Source organism: Cervus canadensis, chromosome 33, assembly GCF_019320065.1.
Source record: "Cervus canadensis isolate Bull #8, Minnesota chromosome 33, ASM1932006v1, whole genome shotgun sequence".
Classification (NCBI taxonomy): domain Eukaryota; kingdom Metazoa; phylum Chordata; class Mammalia; order Artiodactyla; family Cervidae; genus Cervus; species Cervus canadensis.
This window is the reverse complement of record NC_057418.1, coordinates 6,722,481-6,743,844: the sequence shown is the minus strand read 5'-3', so window position 1 is coordinate 6,743,844 and position 21,364 is coordinate 6,722,481. Positions and strand designations below refer to the sequence as shown.

Here is a 21,364-nt window from a genome sequence, read left to right as displayed (position 1 = left end):
TTTCAGGAGGTTATCAGTGGTCACATAATGTATGTGCATGTGTGTTTTAAAGCTCATTTTTGTGGTCATTTGCCCCTAAAAAAATGAAATTTCCAATTATCTGAGTTTACAACAGAGATGATCTTTGTAGTCACTAGCCCAAGTGAGATACTTCCCCTTCCCTTGCATCTATTTCCAAAGAGAGAAAGGAAGGAAGGAAATGAGTGGGGGAGGAAGGAGGCTTAGCTCCCTAAGGACAGAGGCTCCTTAAGGAGAGTTTCTTGATTTCTCTGCTGGCCAAACACCAGGGACCAGCTCCTGGAGGATCAGTGCTTTGGGCACTAAGGTTGCAGCAAGGAGCAAACCAAACACAAAATCTTGTTTTTGTGGAGTGCACATTCAGTCTTTAATAAGTAAGTCAGAGTGTTGATCTGGGTGAATTCTGCCCCCAACATCACCCTGTACTGCATTCTCCTAGTAGTAAATATTTTAAAAGTTTTCTCATCTTCTGAAAATAAACACAAAGTAGATCCTTCAACAGAACAGAAAAAAAAAATTATCTGGTTTTTGTAATTTTTAAAAATGAAATTTATTGTGTCATAGTTTTCATATGAGAGTTAATTTAGTAAACTATTTTCTTTCTATTAATAAAAGGGTACAATTGTGTTATATTTGTTTTTGTTTTTTTTTTTTTTTTTTAGAATTGTGTTATATTTGAATTCTTCTTTTGAAATTTGTCATTACACTTTATCAACAGTACATGTTGTACAGTCCTTGTAATACTTTTTGATTGTATTCATGGAACTGAAATTTGTTTCCTCCGAAATGATGAGACATAATATTCATGAGATTATAAAATAAGAACTGGCAGTCACATGTTACATAAATGTTCCTTCCTCTATAAATACTGCATGAATGTTACTTTCACTTGCAGAACTCAGGATCCCTTAGCCATGATCACTTCCTCTTTACAAACCTCCGTGGCAGTGTTTGCCCTAATAATTCTGCATGTCAGTGCTCTGGATACTTTTAAAGCTGCAGTGTATGAACATGCTGTCATACTGCCAAGTGATACAAAAACACCTGTTTCTCCAGGTGAGGCCTTGTTCCTCATGAACAAGAACATAGATATTCTGGAGAAGGCAATTAAGCAGGCAGCTGAGCAGGTATTCTTTTATTTCTGCAAATCATAATTCGTAAGACAGGCATGAGAGCTGATGAAAACTGGAGTGTTGAATTGTCTACATACATAGAGAAATAATTCCGATTTAACTTGTTTTGAGCAGGGTGCTCAGATCATCGTGACCCCAGAAGATGCGCTTTATGGATGGAAATTTACCAGGGAAACCATTTTCCCTTATCTGGAGAATATCCCAGATCCTCAGGTGAACTGGATTCCATGTCAAGACCCCCGCAGGTATTTGAAGTATCCTATTTTTAAAAACATATTTACTTATTTATTTAGGCTATGCTGGGTCTTTGTTGAAGTATGCAGACTTCTCCAGTTGTGACACCTGGGCTTCATTGCCCCAGAGCATGTGGAGTCTTAGTTCCTTAGATCCCTGACCAGTGATAGAACCTGCCTCCCCTACACTGGAAGGCGAATTCTTAATCACTGGACCATGAGGGAAGTCCCGGTCATAGTTGTTTGTACAAAGTACTGTGATTCTCTAAAATGTATATGCTTACTACAGAAAATGATAAATCCTAACTGTTCATATATGTAGTATAAGTTTTATATATATGTAGACATTCATCTGATTTTTAAAACTGTACTTAGATACCATTTAACAATTTGTAATCTAATATGCTTATCAAATTTGGAGAAATATATAAATAAGATATTTATCATTGGGATTAGAAACTAAGGGGAAGGCAATCTCATGAATATAAATAGTAAATTAATTTCTGAAGTGGACCGTGGGTTGTGTTCGGAAAATATTCCAAGGTCTCTGTTGATGGTATCAGACTTCAGTTTCTTCGTCTCTCTGCTCTAGAATCTGTTTCCCATGCAGAAAGATCTGAATCATAAGACTTTATGCTTTGACATTTTGCAGTTTCCTAGGCTCGTAAAGCTAATTTTCCTGGGAAAAATTAATTTAGAAACTTTCCAATATAAAATATTTAATATATATGTCTATTAATATATAACTTCTACTACCTACTAAGGCTTGAATTATTGAGGTACAGGTTGAACACTTCTATACTTCATACTCATTCTTTCTCAACTCTCAGATCCTCTCACCATCTTACCCTTTTATACTTTTTTTCACTCTGGTACCTCAAATTAAGCTTATTAAACATTCCTCTGCCACGCTTTTGCTGGGGATTATGGGTACCATGCTTTTTGAGGCACTACTGTTAAGTCTGAAGCTTATGTAAGGGTTATCAGAAAATGGCTTTCCTCAGCTCTAAAGGGCTTAGCCACACAACGAGGAGACCATTGGGTTCCATGACAGTCAGCAGCCCCACTTTCCTGTTCTTCTTGTTCTGAGCTGATGCTTCCCATGGTGTTTGCTGTGGAAGAAAAGGGGCAATAGCTGGACAGTCTTTCTGCCTAGAAGTCTTGAGAAGAGGACAACCCATTTGTTTTTCATCTCACAGTAGGATTGCGAGATGGATTCCTTAGTTAAAAAAACAAACAAACAAACAACATATTTGGCCAATTTATGGGCCAGTCAGAGATCACAGTAGCTATGAAAACTGGTGATGCTTGGCATGCTAAGTTGCCTCAGTTGTATCCAACTCTTTCTGACCCCGTGGACATTAGCCCACCTCCTCTGTCCATGGGATACTCCAGGCAAGAATACTGGAGTGGTTTGGCATGCCCTCCTCCAGGGGATCTTCCTGATCAAACCCACGTCTCTTATGTCTCTTACATTGGCAGGCTCGTTCTTTACCACTAGAGCCACATGGTGAAGGCTGGAGGACAGGTCTATTCCAGGTGGTTAGTAAATACCTCTTTCATAGTTCTATGCTACAAAAAAGAAATTTTAAAAGAAAATGGGTTTGCATTGTCATCCAATGTAGTCACATTTAATTCATTTAATGATTACTTATTGAGCACCTGCTATGTACCAGATACTATTTTAAGAAGAGGGGATATAGCACTTATTAAAGCAAAGTCTTTGCCCTCCCCATGGCTTATGAGTATTCTTGTGGGGGAAGATAGATGCAAACAAACTCATTTATCATATAGAATGTCATTTGGAGATAATAATAGGGGTGTTGACTGAAAAAAACAAATACAATCTAAAATTTGACAGTTATGTTTTATTTGGGACTTTACCAAGGCCTTAAGCCTGGGGTTCAGTCGCTCAGATACTTCTTTGGACTGGTCCAAAGAGGTAAGGGAGGAGCCAAGATTTATAGGGGTTTCTGCAACACCCCCCCACCTCCAAGAAAAAACCAAACAAATAAAAGTAAACAAAGTAGTCCAACATCAAAAGATTACTGCTAATTGTTAGGACTACGAACTTCTACTTTAGGGGGCTAGGTTCAATCCCTGGCCAGGGAACTAAGATCCCACAAGACATGCCTTACAGCCAAAACAAAATTCTCCAAACAAACAAACAAAAGAGTGACTCCCAAATGACTGGCCTAAGCAGTTGGAGACACAAACTTGCCATTTATGGACATAGGGATTGTTCATGAACCAAGTTTGGTTTCTCTTGTCCAGGCATTGGAAAGACAATCTACTGATACAAGGTCGTGGTGAAGGAAAGTTCAGTGTCAAGCCAGGAGTACCAGTGGCTAATGCTCAAAAGAACCAAACCCCCGATGGATTTTAGGGAAGGGTTTTTATTTTATTTTATTTTTTTAAATAATATTTATTGACATGAATCAGCCATGGATTTACATGTGTTCCCCTTCCCAATCCCCCCTCCCACCTCCCTCTCCATCCCATCCCTCTGGGTCTTTAGAGAAGGGTTTTTAAAGGCAAGGTAAGGGAGAGAGTTGCAGGGTGTGTGATCAGCTCATGCACAATTCTCTGGTTAGCTGATGGAGAGGTAATAGGGTGATGTCACAGGGGTTAACATCATCAGTCCTCAGATTCCAGCCAGACTGGGGGCTACATGCTCATGGCCTTCATGCACTTAGCTTTTTCCATCTGGTGAGGGTTTTATGTCTGCAAAACGACTAGGAATGGGTGTCAGAAACTGATTTTTATGTCCTCAGGGGAAGACCTAACATTCTGTGCTCCTGTATGGCTGATCTATTCTTTAAATTGTTCCCAGTCCTCCTGGCCCAACTGCTATTTTTTTGTTCCTATGTCTTTACATTCTTCCAGTCATTAATTCTTGAGCTAAATTTTTGTGACTCAGGGGAGGCCTGGGAGACTAAAGTTTTTCTACAAAAAAGAGGCAGGTAGAAGACAGGGCAGGGTGGGGGTGGGGTGGGGGAGGCTGTCCTGGTTAGGTCCCCTAGGGTCCTGGTCAGTTACAGGAGCAATGAAGGAATAGCAAGTCTGGGATGGAACTTAGGAAATCAATTTTGTGCATCTGAAGTTTGAGCTGTAACTTAATAGACATCCAAGTGGAGATGTAACCCTGGCAGATATATATTTGAGTCTGGCATGAAATACAAGGTCAGGGTTCGAGGTAGAAAATCAGGGAGAAAAACATTTTCAAATCAGATTTACTAACATGGATAAGAGTACTTATCAATCCATTCTTTTTCATTTATTCATTCACTCATTCACCCATGTAACCAGCAAATGTCTAGAGATCTACGGTAAGGAAGCAGAAATGTAGTCATGAGAAAGAGTCATCTGGGGGTTTGAATTTAAACTGCCTGTTAAATGCAAGCTCCAGAACACTTAATTGTGCTTTAAAAATCAAAAGTGAATCTTATCAGATTCTTATTGGTGAGGTCATGAATGTACTTTGCCAGTGGCAGTTCAAATCAGGAACCATCTATAAATATCTAAGTAAATCTGGGTCCCCCGTAATCTCATTTTTTTTTCAAATCACATTGCTCTCAATGAAACACATGTCATAATGTAGTTTATAGGATGGATAAATAGATAATTATTTTGAGACATGCTTTTATAGATTTCCTCTTATTTGCTGTCTACAAATAAAGTCCATACTCAAACCTATTAAGCTTTAGGAAATAAAACACAATATCTATCATCTACACAAGAATAGTAGTTGCATTTTTAAATACTGATAGTCATACTTAGTTTAAAAAAGATATCCTGACATGGCGCTCACTCTATTCCTTTCACATTTAGTGTGACTATTCTCAAATAATATTAATAATTTATCAGTAAAGCTATGCTGGGCTTCCCAGGTGGCCCTAGTGGTAAAGAATCTGCCTGCCAATGCAGGAGACGTAAAAGACATGGGTTCCATCCCTGAACTGGGAAGATCCCCTGGAGGAGGAAACAGCTCCCCACTCCAGTACTCTTGCCTGAAGAGCCCCAGAGACAGAGGAGCCTGTCAGGCTACAGTCTATGGGGTCACTAAGAGTCAGACACAACTGACTGTCTGAGCAGACACAAAGGTAGGCCAACTCCACACTGGTCGGTACTGTTAAAGAGCAAAAATCTTGGTCCTCAGAGGAGGAAGAACTGTCTCAAAGAATGATCTATTCACAGATGTAACCACAGGTCTGCATATTCTTTATTCTGGGTAAAACAAGAGACCTGTCAAGCACATTTTTTATGTCCTTAATCATGTACAAACTTTGAAAAGAAATATTTCTACAGTAAGAACAAAAACATTACTTTCATCATATAAAGTTATTCTGTTCATTGTAAAGACACAGTAGTCAGATTTTTCAATAAGCCGTGCAAACATTCTTTTTTACACTCATTTCAAATCCAAAGATAAGAATTATAGACTATTTTGCATGACTGCTACGTAAGGCCACAGAGTCACAGCTAAAAAGAAAGGCACAGATGGAAGGATCATGTCCCTTCTTTTTTATTCTGCTGTTTGTCACTTTATTGTCTTGGAATCTCCAGAGTCCAAAGGTCATGGCCCTCACGGCTGGCCTTGGTCCAGTGGCTAACAGTGCTACTATTTCCAGGGGGTTCCAGTGGATTCCACCACCAGAATAACACATGTAACTTTGGATTGCACCGCTAACAAACTGAGACACCCTTGCCACCACGACCCAGAAGGAGAGCTCATTTAACTATTCCCAAACTACTAAGAACCAAACTCCCCAATACATCTTAAATTCAAGACTTTAGGAGCTGGATTATTGTTGGAAATAATAAAAGAATAAAATTCCCTTTGAAAAAGAAGAGAAACTTATCTCTAATAGACAATATTTAACACCAAGATGGGTTCACCTATGGAATGAGTCAGAGAAGAGAAGTAATCTATTGCTTGAGCCACAGGAAACTTCAATGTTTAGAGTCAGGGCAGAAGAGGAGGAACCAGAAAAGGAGATGGAGAAAAGCTGCCAGTGAGTAGGAGGACGAGAGAGTGGGGTTCAATAGGTGGGGTGAAGTGTTTCCAGGAGGGGGGTGTAACTCCGTCAGCTGATGCAGAAGTGGTACAAGATAAGATAAGATGTGGCTGTCATCACTTGCATTAGTAGGGGTTGTCAGGTGGAACGAGAGCAATGAAGCCTGATCTGAGCATTTCCAAAGAGAATGGGAGAAGATGGGCTGATCCAGAAAGAGGGCCAGCTATTTCAGGGAGTTTTATTTTAAGAGGGACCTATGAACCTAGGGACCTAAGGAAAAAATAAACTAGAAGGGCATGTGGGGGTCAAGAGATGTTTCTATTTTATTTTTTTTCCACAGATGAGAGGTACTAGTGTATATGTGTGTGTTGATGGAGTGATCTCTTGAAGAGGTGAAAACCGTTTCTACAGGAGAGTGAATAATGAATTGCTGGACTAATAGATACAATGTGGAAAAAATTCACCAAGTATAACTTGTGACTTCTAAATATGATCTCTATCATGTCACATAATTAGTATTTTTTTGTGTGTATGTGAGAAAATTCAGACCTAGTTTCATAGTGACTTTAAAGTTTATCATACATGCGTATATGTGAATATAAGCATTATGTTATGCATTCAGTCTCTGGGATTTATCTATTTATAAGTTACAAGTTTGTACCCTTAAACTACATGTCCCCAATTTCCCACAATCCAACTTCCGATATCCACCATTTTATTTTCTGTTTCTACAAGTTTGACTTTTAAAAATTCCATGTATGAGTGATATCATACAGTATTGGCCTTTCTCTCTTTGACATTGAAATGTCTTAATTAAAATTTGCTTTAGATTTGGTCATACACCAGTACAAGCAAGACTCAGCTGCCTGGCCGAGAACAACTCTATCTATGTCGTGGCAAATATGGGTGACAAAAAACCATGTAATTCTAGTCATACCAAGTGTCCTTCTAATGGCCATTATCAATACAACACCAACGTGGTGTATGATAAAACGGGAAAGCTGGTGGCACGTTACCATAAGGTAAGACGGGGTGAGTGTGTAAAATGGAGCCTCCTTTGAGAAGGGTGTGTTCTGTGTTTAGGGGATAGAGCTTCATTTCCTTATAATACGATGTTTTATTGTCGTTGTTCAATCACTAAGTCATGTCCGACTCTTTGCAACCCCACAGACTGCAGCTTGCCAGGCTTCTCTGTCCTTCACTAGCTCTTGGAATTTGTTCAAATTCATGTCCATTGAGTCGGTGGTGCTATCTAACCACCTCATCCTCTGCCACCCTCTTCTCCTTTTGCCTTCAAACTTTTCCAGCATCAGGGCCTGGACTTACAAAACCTTTCTTACAGATCTCAGTCTACAATTTAATCCACATTTCTAAAATGTCTTTTTTTTTTGCTCTCTTTTAAAAAATATTGGTAACATCGTATTGACAAACCTAGATGAAAAACCTTGACAATGTATTAAAAAGCAGAGACATTACTTTGCTGACAAAGGTCCATCTAGTCAAAGATATGGTTTTTCCAGTAGTCATGTATGGATGTGATAGTTGGACCATAAAGAAGGCTGAAAGCCAAAGAACTGATGCTTTTGAACTGTGGTGCTAGAGAAGACTTGAGAGTCCCTTGGATACCAAGGAGACCAAACACATCAATCCTAAAGAAAATCAACCCTCAATATTCATTGGAAGTACTGATGCTGAAACTGAAGCTCCAATACTTTTGCATATATAAAACAATACTTTGCCATTTGATGTGAAGAGACAAGTCATTGGAAAAGGCCCTGTTTTATATATGCAAATAATTTTAATATTGATACAAAGGATACTGAGATGACTGTCATCTGGATACCAGTCAGTTCAGCTCAGTCGCTCAGCCATGTCCGACTCTTTGCGAACCCACGGACTGCAGCACGCCAGGCCTCCCTGTCTATCACCAACTCCCAGAGTTTACTCAAACTCATGTCCATTGAGTCGGTGATGTCATCCAACCATCTCATCCTCTGTCATCCCCTTCTCCTCCTGCCCTCAATCTTTCCCAGCATCAGGGTCTTTTCAAATGAGTCAGTTCACATCAGGTGGTTAAAATATTAGAATTTAGCTTCAACATCAGTCCTTCCAATGAATATTCAGGACTGATTCCCTTTAGGATTGACTGGTTGGATCTCTTTGCAGTCCAAGGGACTCTCAAGAGTCTTCTCCAACACCATAGTTCAAAAGCATCAATTCTTCAGCACTCAGCTTTCTTTATAGTCCAACTCTCACATCCATACATCACTACTGAAAAAACCACAGCTTTGACTAGATGGACTTTTGTTGGCAAAGTAATGTCTCTGCTTTTTAATATGCTGTCTAGGTTGGTCATAACTTTTCTTCCAAGGAGTAAGCATCTTTTAGTTTCATGGCTGCAGTCACCATCTGCAGTGATTTTGGAGCCCCAAAAAATAAAGTCAACCACTGTTTCCCCATCTATTTGCCGTGAAGTGATGGGTTCAGATGCTATGGTCTTAGTTTTCTGATTGTTGAGCTTTAAGCCAACTTTTTCACTCTCCTCTTTCACTTTCATCAAGAGGCTCTTTAGTTCTTCTTCACTTTCTGCCATAAGGGTGGTGTCATCTGCATGTCTGAAGTTATTAATATTTCCCCTGGCAACCTTGATTCCAGCTTGTGCTTCATCCAGCCCAGCGTTTCTCATGATGTACTCTGCATATAAGTTAAATAAGCAGGGTGACAATACACAGCCTTGACATACTCCTTTTCCTATTTGGAACCAGTTTGTTGTTCCATGTCCAGTTCTAACTGTTGCTTTCTGACCTGGATGCCATTTAACACTAAAATGATAAAAGGTGTTTTCATATTGTATGAATCAGTTTCATAGAAGCTAATTTCTTTGTTTTCTATCAAGTTACAAAAATGATCTTTATTTTTTAGTTTCTATACCAGTTGATTTAATTATCCTTTTATTGATTTAAGGTCAAATTATAAAATTTTTACTTTAAAATCTGAGTAAAATAACCTGAAGGAATAAAATAACATAAAGCCATAATTTTGTACCAAATTGGGCATGGAGAGAGACTGAACTTTTACATGAATATGGGGTGTGCAGGTCCGTGTGAATGTCCCGTTTCCTGTCTCATATTCTTTTTTCTAATCATCTTATATTGGAACCTCAGAATCTTCTGAGTGGAGAAATTATCTCCTGGAAGTCCTAGGTAAAAAATAAATTTTAGTCAAGAAGAAAGATATATTATCAAATATTTTCAAATGTTTTTGATCATATATCTCTATGAAAAAGAATTTAACACAAGTCCTTAAAAATATGTTTATATTTATTTATGCACTTATTTGTGCATTTATAAATAAGACCCAAAACTTTCCAAAAGCTTTCTATGTAATCTTGTGGGTCTGTCAACTTGTTTTCAAATGTAATTAAACTTTCATGTTCTCAAAAATGTGTCTCAAATTAGGAATAGAAATGCCATTTTTGTTATTTTGGAGACCGTGTTTGCATCGTTAGTATCATTTTAAAGGCTATTTTTTGCAGTTACTCTTCTATTCTGTAAGTGTTGACCTAGTTAAACTGATAACATAGTTGATCAATCCACTTAACCAGACCCAGTAAATGGCAGGATGGTGCAGTGTACAGGATGTGGGCAGCTAGTGAGGACCTGAGTCATCCTAAAGTGAGAAGCTCCTACTCTCCTGGCAGGGCACCTCAGAACAGTTCGTGACCGATGTCCTCTGACATATGGATCTGATAAGAGTACTTTTGTCGATTGATTCTTAAAATGCTAGTAAATTTCAATTAAAAATTTTTTAGATAGAAAATAAACGTTGAGAGGAGTTTTAATAGTCTTGCTTCTAACTCTCAGCTTTTCCTACTTTGCAAATCATTTTATTAAGCTATTGACCCTGATTAGCAAATTAGACTAGGTTTGTTTCTCAACCTTACTTGGAAGGAATCAGAATGAAATAAAACATTTGTGTTTAACAACAATTTTCAAAACTGGATAACAGTCCCTGAGATTACTTTGGAAGGGACATGGTAAACAGGGATGGGGCCTCCCTCACCTGCTTAACAGATATTTATTGTGTATCTATTATATTTCTACTTCTCTGGTGACTCAGTGGTAAAGAATCCACCTGCCAATGCAGGAGACTCGGGTTCAATCCCTGGGTCAGGAAGATCCCCTGGAGAAGGAAATGACAACCAGCTCCAGTATTCTTTTCTGGGAAATTCCATGGACAGAGGAGCCTGGCGGGCTATAGTCCATGGGGTCACAAAGAACTGGACACAACTCAGCAACTAAGCAACAACAACAATTGTATTTTTAGGTACCAGGGACTCAAAGAAAAATGATGTAAATCTTCATCTTTCAAGAAGCACATAGTGTTTGCAATTCATGGGGAGATATTTGGCCCTGATTGAGAGAGGGAGGCAGGTAAGGAGAGACAAGAGGAGGGAGAGAGAGAAAGAAAAGGAGAGCAAGAGAGACAGAGACAGAGAGAGACCCAGAGAAACTATATTTCTCCTTATTTTTCTTTGAAAGTTAGCTTCCAATCACCAGTGGCATTCACCTTCTATAGATTTCCCACTGTTGAGCAGGTAATTACTAACTTGGAAGGTCTTCATGTGTCATCTCTTCAATAAACAAGGCTTTTCTGATTTTATCCTGGGTGTTTATTACAGTACCACCTCTACCGTGAGCTTCAGTTTGATGTCCCCGAAAAGCCGGAGTTAGTGACTTTCAACACCACCTTTGGAAAGTTTGGCATTTTCACGTGCTTTGATATTCTCTTCCATGATCCTGCTGTGACCCTGGTGAAAGATTTCCACGTGGACACCATATTGTTTCCCACAGCTTGGATGAACGTTTTGCCCCTTTTGACAGCTATTGAATTTCATTCAGCATGGGCAATGGGAATGAGAGTTAATCTTCTTGCAGCAAACACACATAATATCAACCTAAAAATGACAGGTAATCCATGACTAGATGTGGTTTGCAGATTATATTTCTAAATGGAGAGAAACTCATGCTTTGGATATGACCTGTTGTAATTTTTTTTAGTTCTTTGTTGGAACTTCTCACTAAGCTTGTATCTGTTCACAAAAAAAAAAGAAGAAGAAGAAGAAAAGAAGAGCTACTGTTATAATAACAGCTACATATAATAGCTATGTCTGTGTTAAGACTTTTATGTGTATTATTTCGTTTATCCTCACAACTTTATGTGTGGGCTGAGGATTATCAGTCTGGTTTTGTGGATTAGAAAACTGAGACACACAAAAATACAAGTAACCTGCCAAAGGCATCAGCTAGTAAGTAGCAAGAGCTTCCCTGGTAGTTCAGTGGTAATCTGCCTACAGTGCAGAGACCTGGGTTCGATACCTGGGTTGGAAAGATCCCCTGGAGGAGGGCATAGCAACCCACTCCAGTACTCTTGCCTGGAGAATTCCATGGACAGAGGAGCCTGGGGGGCTACAGTCCATGGCGTCTCACAGAGTCAGCCAGGACTGAAGTCACTACCCAGCAGCAGCAGTATGTAGCAAAGCAGGAAACTAAACAAGATGCTCTAAAACTGGTGAAGGCAGAGGAGCGTGTTATTGATGTGTTGCTGTGTAATAAATTACTCAAAAAGTAAAAAGCGGAAGTGGCGTAAAACCACAAACATCTGCTATCTCACAGTTTGTGTTGGTCAGGAGCTTGGGAGTAGCTTGGGTGGTCCTGGCTCAGGCCATCTCTTGGGTTACATCAAGCCTTTGCCTGGGCTAGGAGTCACTTGAAGACTTGACTGGGGCTGGCAGGTCTGCGTTCAGGATGGCTCACTCGTATGGCTCTTGGTAGGGTTCCTCTCTTTCTCAGTGGCTGTTGACAGGAGACTTTCATTTCTTGTCGCATGGGCCTCTCCATAGGGCTGTGTGATATATCCTCATGATATAGCAGTTGACTTTCTCCAGAGCTAGTAAGGAGAGAAAGATGGAGAGAGATAGGGGAAAGCTGAACAGCTTTTTATGACTTGTCATAAGCCATTATTTCTACCTCATTATATTCATTAGGAGTATGTCACTAAGTCAAGCCCGCACTCAAGGTAAAACAAATTAGATCCACCTGTTGGAGAGAGGAATAATGAAGAATTTTTGGACATATTTGAAAACCACCACAATGGAGAACAGGAGGGACTGTTCTTTTCTGTTACCTTCCCTACCTCTCAAAGGGCCCGTGGCAAAGAACCCGCCTGCCAATGCAGGAGACATAGGAGATGCCAGCTCTATCCCTGGGTTGGGGAGATCCTCTGGAGGAGGAAATGGCAACCCATTGCAGTATTCTTGCCTGGAGAACCCCATGGACAGAGGAGCCTGGTTGCCTATAGCCCACAGGATCACAGAGGATCAGACACGACTGTAGTGACTTAGCATGCACATCTCAGAAACTTCAATGATTCAGTGGTTTTAATATTTGGCTCAATTTTCTGTTGTGGTAATAAATTATGTTCAAAGTTTATTAAATGAGACCACTGATCATTCCATTTTTAATCTCCTCCAGTGGAGAATAGGAGAAGTACCTGGGTGTTCAATGCCTTGTGCCGTCTCATGACTAGTCTTGTGACATGACCATATGCTCAGTTCTGATGGGGAAACTGGGGGTGTTGGGTTTGTTTGTTTGTTTGTTTTTAAAAGACTTGTCTTCCATTCACAGGCAGTGGTATCTATGCACCACACTCTCCCAAAGTCTACCATCATGATATGGAAACAGAGTCAGGAAAGATCCTCTTTGCGGAGGTGGATTCCCATCCCCGGAACTCCCCGACCTACCCACCAGCCATGAATTGGAGTGCCTACGCCACCTCCATCACACCCTTTCCAGGAGCTAAAAATTCCTTCAGGGGATTTATTTCCCACGATGAGTTCAACTTCACAAAGCTCTCTGAAAGGGCAGGAAACCTTACCGTGTGTCAAAAAGAGTTCTGCTGTCATCTAAGCTACAGGATGTTAGGACAGGAGGGGAGTGAAGTGTATGTTCTAGGAGCTTTCGCAGGACTTCATGGGCGAAGGAGAAGAGAATATTGGCAGGTAATCTCAACTCAAGTGAAGACGAGTGTTTGGGTGTGAGTAAACTCCAGGGTCAACTTTTCATATTTGTTCCGGGGAATCCAGTGCTTTTTCATGGTTTCACGATTTGGGATTAATCCTATGATATTTGCAGGGGAGCTAAGTATCATCTGATTGCTTGCTTTGAACACATTAAAAAAATATTAACCTCATTTTCTAATTGACTAATGAACTAGCTTACATATTTAAGTGGCTTCCTTAAGTAATTTTGTTGACATATCTAAATATAAAGTCTTACTTTAACTTTTAAAACTAACAATAAGTAGGGATATCATTTTTATTTTAACTGCTCTTGTAACCATATGTCCTAGTCATTTCCTGCCCTTCCAATGACAAATTTTTAAAGTGCAAGCTTTTTGTATAGTGTTGGCTATGCATTTGCATTTTATTTTTACACTCTGTGCCTCATTGCTTTCTTCTAAGGAAACAGATAGGGAAAAAAAAAAGAGATGGTCAAAATTTTAATCATTCTTTTGACTTTAGTACTTCTGTTGCCCAAAGAGTTCCACTTTCTTGGACCAAATGCCATCATCTGACATGCCAGATGAATGGTTTATATCTGATACCAAATTCAAGCTTGTACAGCTCACTGTGGGACAGACCAATAAATTGAGATATGAGTTGTTGTGGCAAGGAACAGTGACCTCATTTGGAAAGCCAGCAGACTGAAGTGGCGGACTAGTGTCCCAAAGAACCGTCTTTCCTGAGGTAGAAGTCAGGCTTCTTTTATACTGAAAGGGAAAAAGGTAAAGTCCTGGTTCCGGTCAGACTCTGGAAGGGAAATGTAAAATGTTTCTTCTTGTAGTCATTCATAAGTGGACCTAGTCTAGATATTCCCTATGAGCTAAACAGAGGTATTTTAGCTTATTACATGAAAGGCACGATTCTCAGAGACAGTTCATTATGTATAATTTAAGCTTATAGGCAACCTCCATTTAGGCTTCCAGGTGACACAGTGGTAAAGTATCCACCTGCCAATGCAGGAGATGTCAGAGACTCAGGAAGATCCCCTGGAGGAGGAACTGGCAACCCACTTCAGTAATCTTGCCTGGAAAATTCCATGGACAGAAAAGCCTGGCAGGCTACAGTCCAAGGAATTGCAAAGAGCTGGACATGACTGAGCAACTGAGCGCACCGGTCTCCATTCAGTGATTAACTTGTAGCAAAAGCACTAGAATACAAAGGTTAAAGTAATAGAACCAGATCCAATATGGAGTCAGATTTGTTCTTTCCTATTATGAAAACTGGCTTCTTTCTTTCAATCCACTGGTTGCCCAGGATGTGTGGGTTGGCTCTTAATCATTTGCCATTTCCAATGAATCAAGTAATTATATGATCCAATCCCTTTAGCAAATGGAGAAAATATTTTCTTTGTTATAAACTGAGTCAAGAGTTCTAGTACAAGTAACTTAGATTCAAGGTGTTGGAATTTATATGCATCTCTTCTACACAGGTATGCACAATGCTGAAATGCGGATCTACTAATTTGACAACGTGTGGACAGCCAGTAGAAACTGCTCTGACGAGATTTGAAATGTTCTCCCTAAGCGGCACATTTGGAACAGAGTATGTTTTTCCTGAAGTGCTACTTTCTAAAATCAAGCTGGCACCTGAAAAATTTGAGGTAGGAGAATTTTAAGAGTGTCTTCGTTTTATCTGTCTTCTGAAGTCAAACAAAACAGGCTAAGAAAACAGTTTCTGTTAACCTTTGCTGTGTAACAAACTTCCTCAAAATTTCATGGCTTTGCACAATAACCGTATCTTTAGCCTGATATTGTGGTTGGTGCTGTGAACTGGGTGTGACTAAGCTGTTCTTCTGGACTAGAAGGGGCTCAGCTGATCTTGGCTGGGCTCATTCATGCATCTGCTGCTAGCAAGTGAGCTGGCTGGGGTTGGTTGGTTGGTGATGGCCATGTCTTGAACAGCTGGAATGACTGGAGGCATGTTCTGTGGTCCCTTATCTTCCAGAAAGCCTGGGCTTGTCCACATGTTAAATGAAAGAGTCCAAGAGCATAAATAGAGAAAGAAACACAATAGGCAAGTTCTTTTCAAGTCTCTGCTTGGACCGTGTTTGCAAATATTTCATCTACCATAAGCAAGTCACATGACCAATGTAGATTCAAAGGGTGAAGAAAAAAATGATGCAGAACTCTCAATGGGAAGAGCTGTGAAATCATATTGCAAAGGGTATGGATAAGAAGGGGAAGTGGGTTTGTGACCATATTTGTAACTTACAGCAACTAATTCTTATGTGATGACACTTTGTTGGAACAACACAAGATACCTAAGGCCTATGAGTCTGAGGAACCATTCATTGCAGAATATTTGCTTACAGAGTTTTAATTTCTTTTTTCGAACATGTGAAGACAAATAGAAAATCAAATATTTATTTCATAAACCACAGTGGTCATAGCTAGTTCATCCACAAATTAAGCTGGTCTCAAATTAAAATTAAGATTCTGCAGGTTTATATCTGCTACTTAGTACATGGTGCATATACACACACGTACATACACACACTCCACAAGTTTGGAATTTAATATCTTCATTGAACTGTGACAAATGGTGGCAGACTTTTAGAAACCTAAATGAAATCACTGCATTTTTTGTTTTTACAAAAGAAAAATAAAATCTAAGCTAATTAATCCAAAGCATCAAGCAAGGGAATCTTTAAAATTGCAGACTGCTTATGGTTATATATCTGTGTCTGCTTGTATTATCAGATTGGAATATGTCACATCTGTAAAAATGTTTGATTCTGTGACACCAACAATTTAACATACAGTGCAGCCTTAAGGCTGGGAAACTCAGAGAACTGGAATCCTTGGCTGCCATAGAACCCAGTAAAGGCAGAGAATCTCGGGAGCACATTGAGGCTGGAATAAAACCTTTGGTGCCAACTACAGAAAACCATGATCAGATCTGAAGTAAGAGATCTGGAACTGAAATCCAATAGTTAAAAGTTGATAGCCTGGCACAAACATGTGTCGATAAGTTGAAATTATCTGCGAATTCCAGGAAGTGAAAGAAAGGAGGGTAGGGTTCACTCAGGTAAGCTTAGGAAGACATGGGGTCTAGTGGTGTGTGTGCACTGTGTCTTGTAAGCCTTGCCATTCATTTTATTTTTTAATTACAGTATAATTAGTTTACAATGGTGTGTTAGTTGCTGCTGAGCAATGAAGTGAATCAGCTATATGTATACATACATGCCCTCCCTCTTGGATCTCGTTTGTCACCACGCATCCCACCTAGCTAAGCCTTGCCATTTCAACTGAGCACACAATCTAATTTTCTGGGTACTGTTTTGAAAAATTTTCCCCATGCCATGTACTCTTAGACTTGTATCTCTTTGAGGATTTGCTCCAAAATAGGACAGAACATTTATCTCACAAAAGAGTCTCATCCATGGGAGAAAGACAAAAAACAGTTGGAGTTTTCCAGATCACATTAAAATTCCAAAGTCCGAGATGCCATGTGACTATCACTCTGAACCACATCAATATACTTGAAGAAGTTGGTGGTGCTAGTTGATGAAGATTTTAAACTTTTCATCACAAATGGTTTTAGGCAGTAGGAAACAATGAGAGAATAAAACAAAATAGTAACTGGTTAAGCACTTAACTTAATTTGTTGATCTCAACTCAAAATTCCCAGAATTAGTCATGCTACCTCCTGTCCTTGAACACTGGCCCTTTATTTTTGGATAGAAAGAGGGAGGAGAGGGAGGGATCGTATCTACCCTTTAAATTTAGCACTTACAGAGACTTCCCTGGCAGTCCAGTGGTTAAGACTTTGCACTTCCAATGAAGGCGGCATGGGTTTGATCCCTGATCAGGGAAGTAAGATCTTGCATGCTGCATGGTATGGCCAAAAATGATAATAGATAAATAAATTAGGCACTTGCATTATATTTATCATTTGGGCCATATCTCATCTACCCACTCCAGTGTTCTTGCCTGAGAATCCCAGGGACGGGGAGCCTGATGGGCTGCCGTCTATGGGGTCACAGAGAGTCGGACACGACTGAAGTGACTTAGCAGCAGCAGCAGCATCTACTCCAGCTCATTTGCAAAAAGAAGAAATGGGATACACTGTGTGTTGACTCCTCAGAGCTATAAAAGAGGCATTTGTCTGCTGGCAAGCAGGGGTTTTGGTATAACAGTTCCTTGGAGGATGTTTCCTAGTTAGGGTACTGGTTTTCATTTTACAAGTGTAGATTCTCTGTGGCATGACTTTCCCTGAAGTTCATCAGGTTCTAAGGAACGGACACCAAGTAAACTCATAAGAAAGACAAAAGGAAGAACCAACTAACCAAATGAACAATAAAAAAAAAAAAAATCAACGATCAAGAATTTTATCTTTTAGTTATTCTTTCTCTAGAAACTTTGCAGATCATGTTAACTTGCTGATCTGTTAACTTGCTATTTCTAGAGATATCAGTTCTAATACCATAGATGACAAGTGTTTTACAAGAGTCACACCAACCATGTTTTCCTGAGTGTTTCCCCAGTTTCCCTGGTTATGGACTCTCCATCAACATATATTTACACATTATCTTTTAAGATCCCTTCTGCAAAGATTTCAGTATGTTTACTTCTTATCTTTTCCCCACCCTTAGTTCAAGCTAAGAGTATGAAGTGTTATTGACCACAACTCTGGGAAACATTACTTTACTATTTGAAGTTAACTCTGGTATATTATCAGAAGTCTGGTCTCTGAAACTAATTATGTAAGTTTGTGCAAGTCAGTTAACCTCTGAATTTGCTACCTATAAAATGGGGGAGAATATCTTCCTCACTGATTTGGGAAGGCATGTGAAAGCACTTGTACAGTGAAGCATTGTACAAGTATCAGGATGTATTTTTAGTTAGTTACCTCAGAAGGTGTCCCTAGTTAACCGTTTATCAACAACTGGAGGAAAATGTTGCCAGAATTAGGCCACATGTACTGAACATCATCTAAGTATAGGTCAATGTGCAGACGGACTGGAAGAGTAAGAGACCAGGTCCCATTGTAGATCAGTAAATCAGAGTCTCTGGGGGTGAGACCTGTATTTTTCCACAGTCCCACATTTTGGTGGGTTGATTGATTGATTTGATTTTTGTGGGTAAGAACTCCCAGTGTAAGAGAATAATCAAAAAGATCAAATTATACTGAGTATATACTATTTAGGAGGTCAATTAATTATACAGTATATTTTAGGAAAATTTGTAACAGGAAACTAGTAAAACTGCTAAGTTCTAGCTAGAACCTAAGATACAATCACTGATATGGAAAAGTTAATCCCAAGGAAGTTAACATAGACACGATTTTACTATATTAATGAAAAGTCACAAGAAAACGAAATATTTGTGTTTAACTTGTTTCAAACTTTCACCCAACTATAATTTGAAATATACCTCTGGTATTTCATTTTTGTTCCTTTAATGAACAGTTTAGTAAACAAGGAACAATTTAGAAACAATGAACACTTAACTAACTACCAACAGGTTGTGCATTTGAAAATTGTTAGTGAGCTGTGTTTTTATGTTTATGTGTCACCAGAATAATTATCTTTGAGGATATTTAGCTATTTTCTACTTCTAGTTATGAAGCATCTAATTTCTTACCCTCTAAGTTCTTCCCCCATCCAAATTGTCATTTTCTTTATTTCTTGTTCTCTTGTCTCTCTATTTGTGTTTCTTTCTATAAATTCATTTTCTTTTCTTGTTCTGTTGTCTATTTGTGTTTCTTCTTGTTCCATTATTTTGCATACATTACTCCCTTACAGAGAAGCCTCTGTGACTTCAGGAGAGTTCACAATTTTTGCATATCTAACCCTTGCTCTTCTTTTTGACCATATGCCTTAGTCTTCTCTTCACTAATCTTCAACTAGTGATGCACTATAAATTGTAACAAGCCACTCTCTAAGGGAGAAGCAAAGCTCTGATGTGTGGCATTTGCCAATTATCATGGTGTAAATACTCTCACTACAATCAATTTCAAGAACAGCCATGCTTAACAACCAGCTGTCAAAGTTCCTGGAGATTTAACAGTCTGTTGTTGTGAGCTTACATACCACGGCACTGGTCTCTGAAACTAATTATGCAAGTTTGTGCGTCAGTGAACCTCTGAATTTCCTACCTATAAAATGGGGGCGAATATCTCACTGGTTCTAACCAAATGGGAATGAGCAAGCCCGCACATTGCCTAGCACACTGTGAGTCTGGGGAAGGCCACCCACAGTGCCCCGCCAGCCCCCGCCACACACATATTTGTCTTAGAATGAGCCTTTGCGGCTTGATCTCCACTTGGCACAGAGTCTTCCGTCATACAACCCCAGGGAGAAATTCTCCTCCTTTAGTAGGTTGTTTCCCACTCTGGGAAACTGACCAGTTCAGCTATTCCTTCTCAGACTTCCTAAGCACATACCTGTTTCTCTTGCCAAGATACTATTATACTGATTTCTCTCTTTATATTTGGAATCTGCTCAGTTTTTAGCACTAACTTTTAAGCTTCTTGAGGGAAGAGTGCTATTTGTACTCTTCTGGCTCCTGGTTATCCTGCATATAATTGGACTCAATAAATTTTTGCTACTGATGATTTCTGACTTTCTGTTAAAGGTTACATTTGATTGTGTAAACTCAATTATCGAACCTTATAGAATGGCTCTAGTCTTCCTTACATATAAAATAGCTGTCCCCTACCCTTCCCACCGGTTCCCCAAGCCCTGGCCCCAGGCCCCTTTCCTAGTAACCTACTTGATCAACTGTGATATCTAGGGTGGTTTCAAAATCATGAGTCTGCATGTAATGTATATTTGAATTAAGTTGGCTATACTCTTCCCACTTTTCCTTTAGGTACTAGAAGATGGGCGTTTGGTAAACAAGAACGGATCATCTGAGCCTATCCTAACAGTGTCGCTGTTTGGGAGATGGTACACCAAAGACGCACATTCCATCTCAGGCGGGACCAGCAACTCAGCAACAACGTACCTGATGCTACCCACATTATTAATGATCATAACCTTGCAGTATACTGTGATGGCGTAGAACATCACTTTATCATAGTCATTGATTCATCTCAGATTTACTAAGAAATATTGAATGACTAGCTCACTAGTATAGACCAGTGATTTCCAAATATTTTTTCCTCAAGGAAATGATCAAGGATTATTTTTAAGGGCTACAGGAATTTTGCCTCTTTTTTTGCCTATGCTGAAATATCACAGTATGGTATAATGGTATGATTGATGTTTGGGCCAGATAGACGAGGATCAAATCCTGGCTCCAGCCTTATTTGCCGTATAACATTGTGTCTACTTATGTGTGTGTTAGCAGGAGCAGAGTGAAGAGATTCAGGGACATTTTAAATGCAGTGATGGCCTTGAAAGACAGCAGTAATGATGGGAATGAGGGGAACTGAGATTTATGACTGAATTCCATTTGACATTAAAGACAACTTGAATTCATTCAGTTTTCTGCGCTAATGATTGTGGGGGGATTTGCTTTCTAATCAGATGGAAACAAACTCATCGGAATTCCACTGGAAACGTAAACTCCAACGTTTAAGTTTATCTTAACAAAACAAGTTGTTTTGAGATGTTCTAGAAAAACTAACACCTAGTCCAGTTTCTTGGGGAGTCATAGCTCCAAATAGTCCTACTTAATGGCTGTGGTATAATTTAACAGTCACAAATACCATAACGCAGAGACCATGACTGTTAATAGTAACACTGTTTTCAACATTGAGTAGTCTGTTTTTAGTGATGGGGAACGTACATGTATGTAATATTCCAAAATCATCAAAACTGCATGCTCTTTTATCTTTTCATAAAATACAGAACATTTCAGATTTGTCAATTTTGCTTGAGGAAGTTAGACA

General features: G+C 39.3%; 1 protein-coding gene across 3 annotated transcripts; it reads left to right on the top strand.

The window, feature by feature from the left end:
- The first annotated feature begins 911 nt into the window (after positions 1 to 911).
- On the top strand, positions 912 to 20,951 carry LOC122434053 (vascular non-inflammatory molecule 2-like). Of its 3 annotated transcripts, XM_043457211.1 has the most exons (8): positions 918 to 1,145; positions 1,266 to 1,396; positions 7,232 to 7,424; positions 11,084 to 11,372; positions 13,089 to 13,462; positions 14,955 to 15,125; positions 15,470 to 15,538; positions 20,341 to 20,366. In XM_043457211.1, exons 1-7 carry the CDS (start codon positions 933 to 935, stop codon positions 15,497 to 15,499), a joined length of 1,401 nt encoding a protein of 466 aa, XP_043313146.1. In that variant the 5' UTR covers positions 918 to 932; the 3' UTR covers positions 15,500 to 15,538; positions 20,341 to 20,366. The 3 variants fall into 3 exon arrangements, with proteins under 3 accessions (XP_043313145.1, XP_043313146.1, XP_043313148.1); XM_043457210.1 differs by lacking the exon at positions 15,470 to 15,538 and having other exon boundaries at positions 912 to 1,145; positions 20,341 to 20,951; XM_043457213.1 differs by lacking the exon at positions 15,470 to 15,538 and having other exon boundaries at positions 989 to 1,074; positions 20,341 to 20,951.
- The last annotated feature ends 413 nt before the right edge of the window (positions 20,952 to 21,364 follow it).

Coding starts and splice junctions, on each gene's coding strand:
- LOC122434053 (XM_043457210.1), top strand. CDS start 933: ATGATCACTTCCTCTTTACAAACCTCCGTGGCAGTGTTTGCCCTAATA. Junction 1,397..7,231: donor CCATGTCAAGACCCCCGCAG/GTATTTGAAGTA, acceptor AATTTGCTTTAG/ATTTGGTCATACACCAGTAC. Junction 7,425..11,083: donor TGGTGGCACGTTACCATAAG/GTAAGACGGGGT, acceptor TGTTTATTACAG/TACCACCTCTACCGTGAGCT.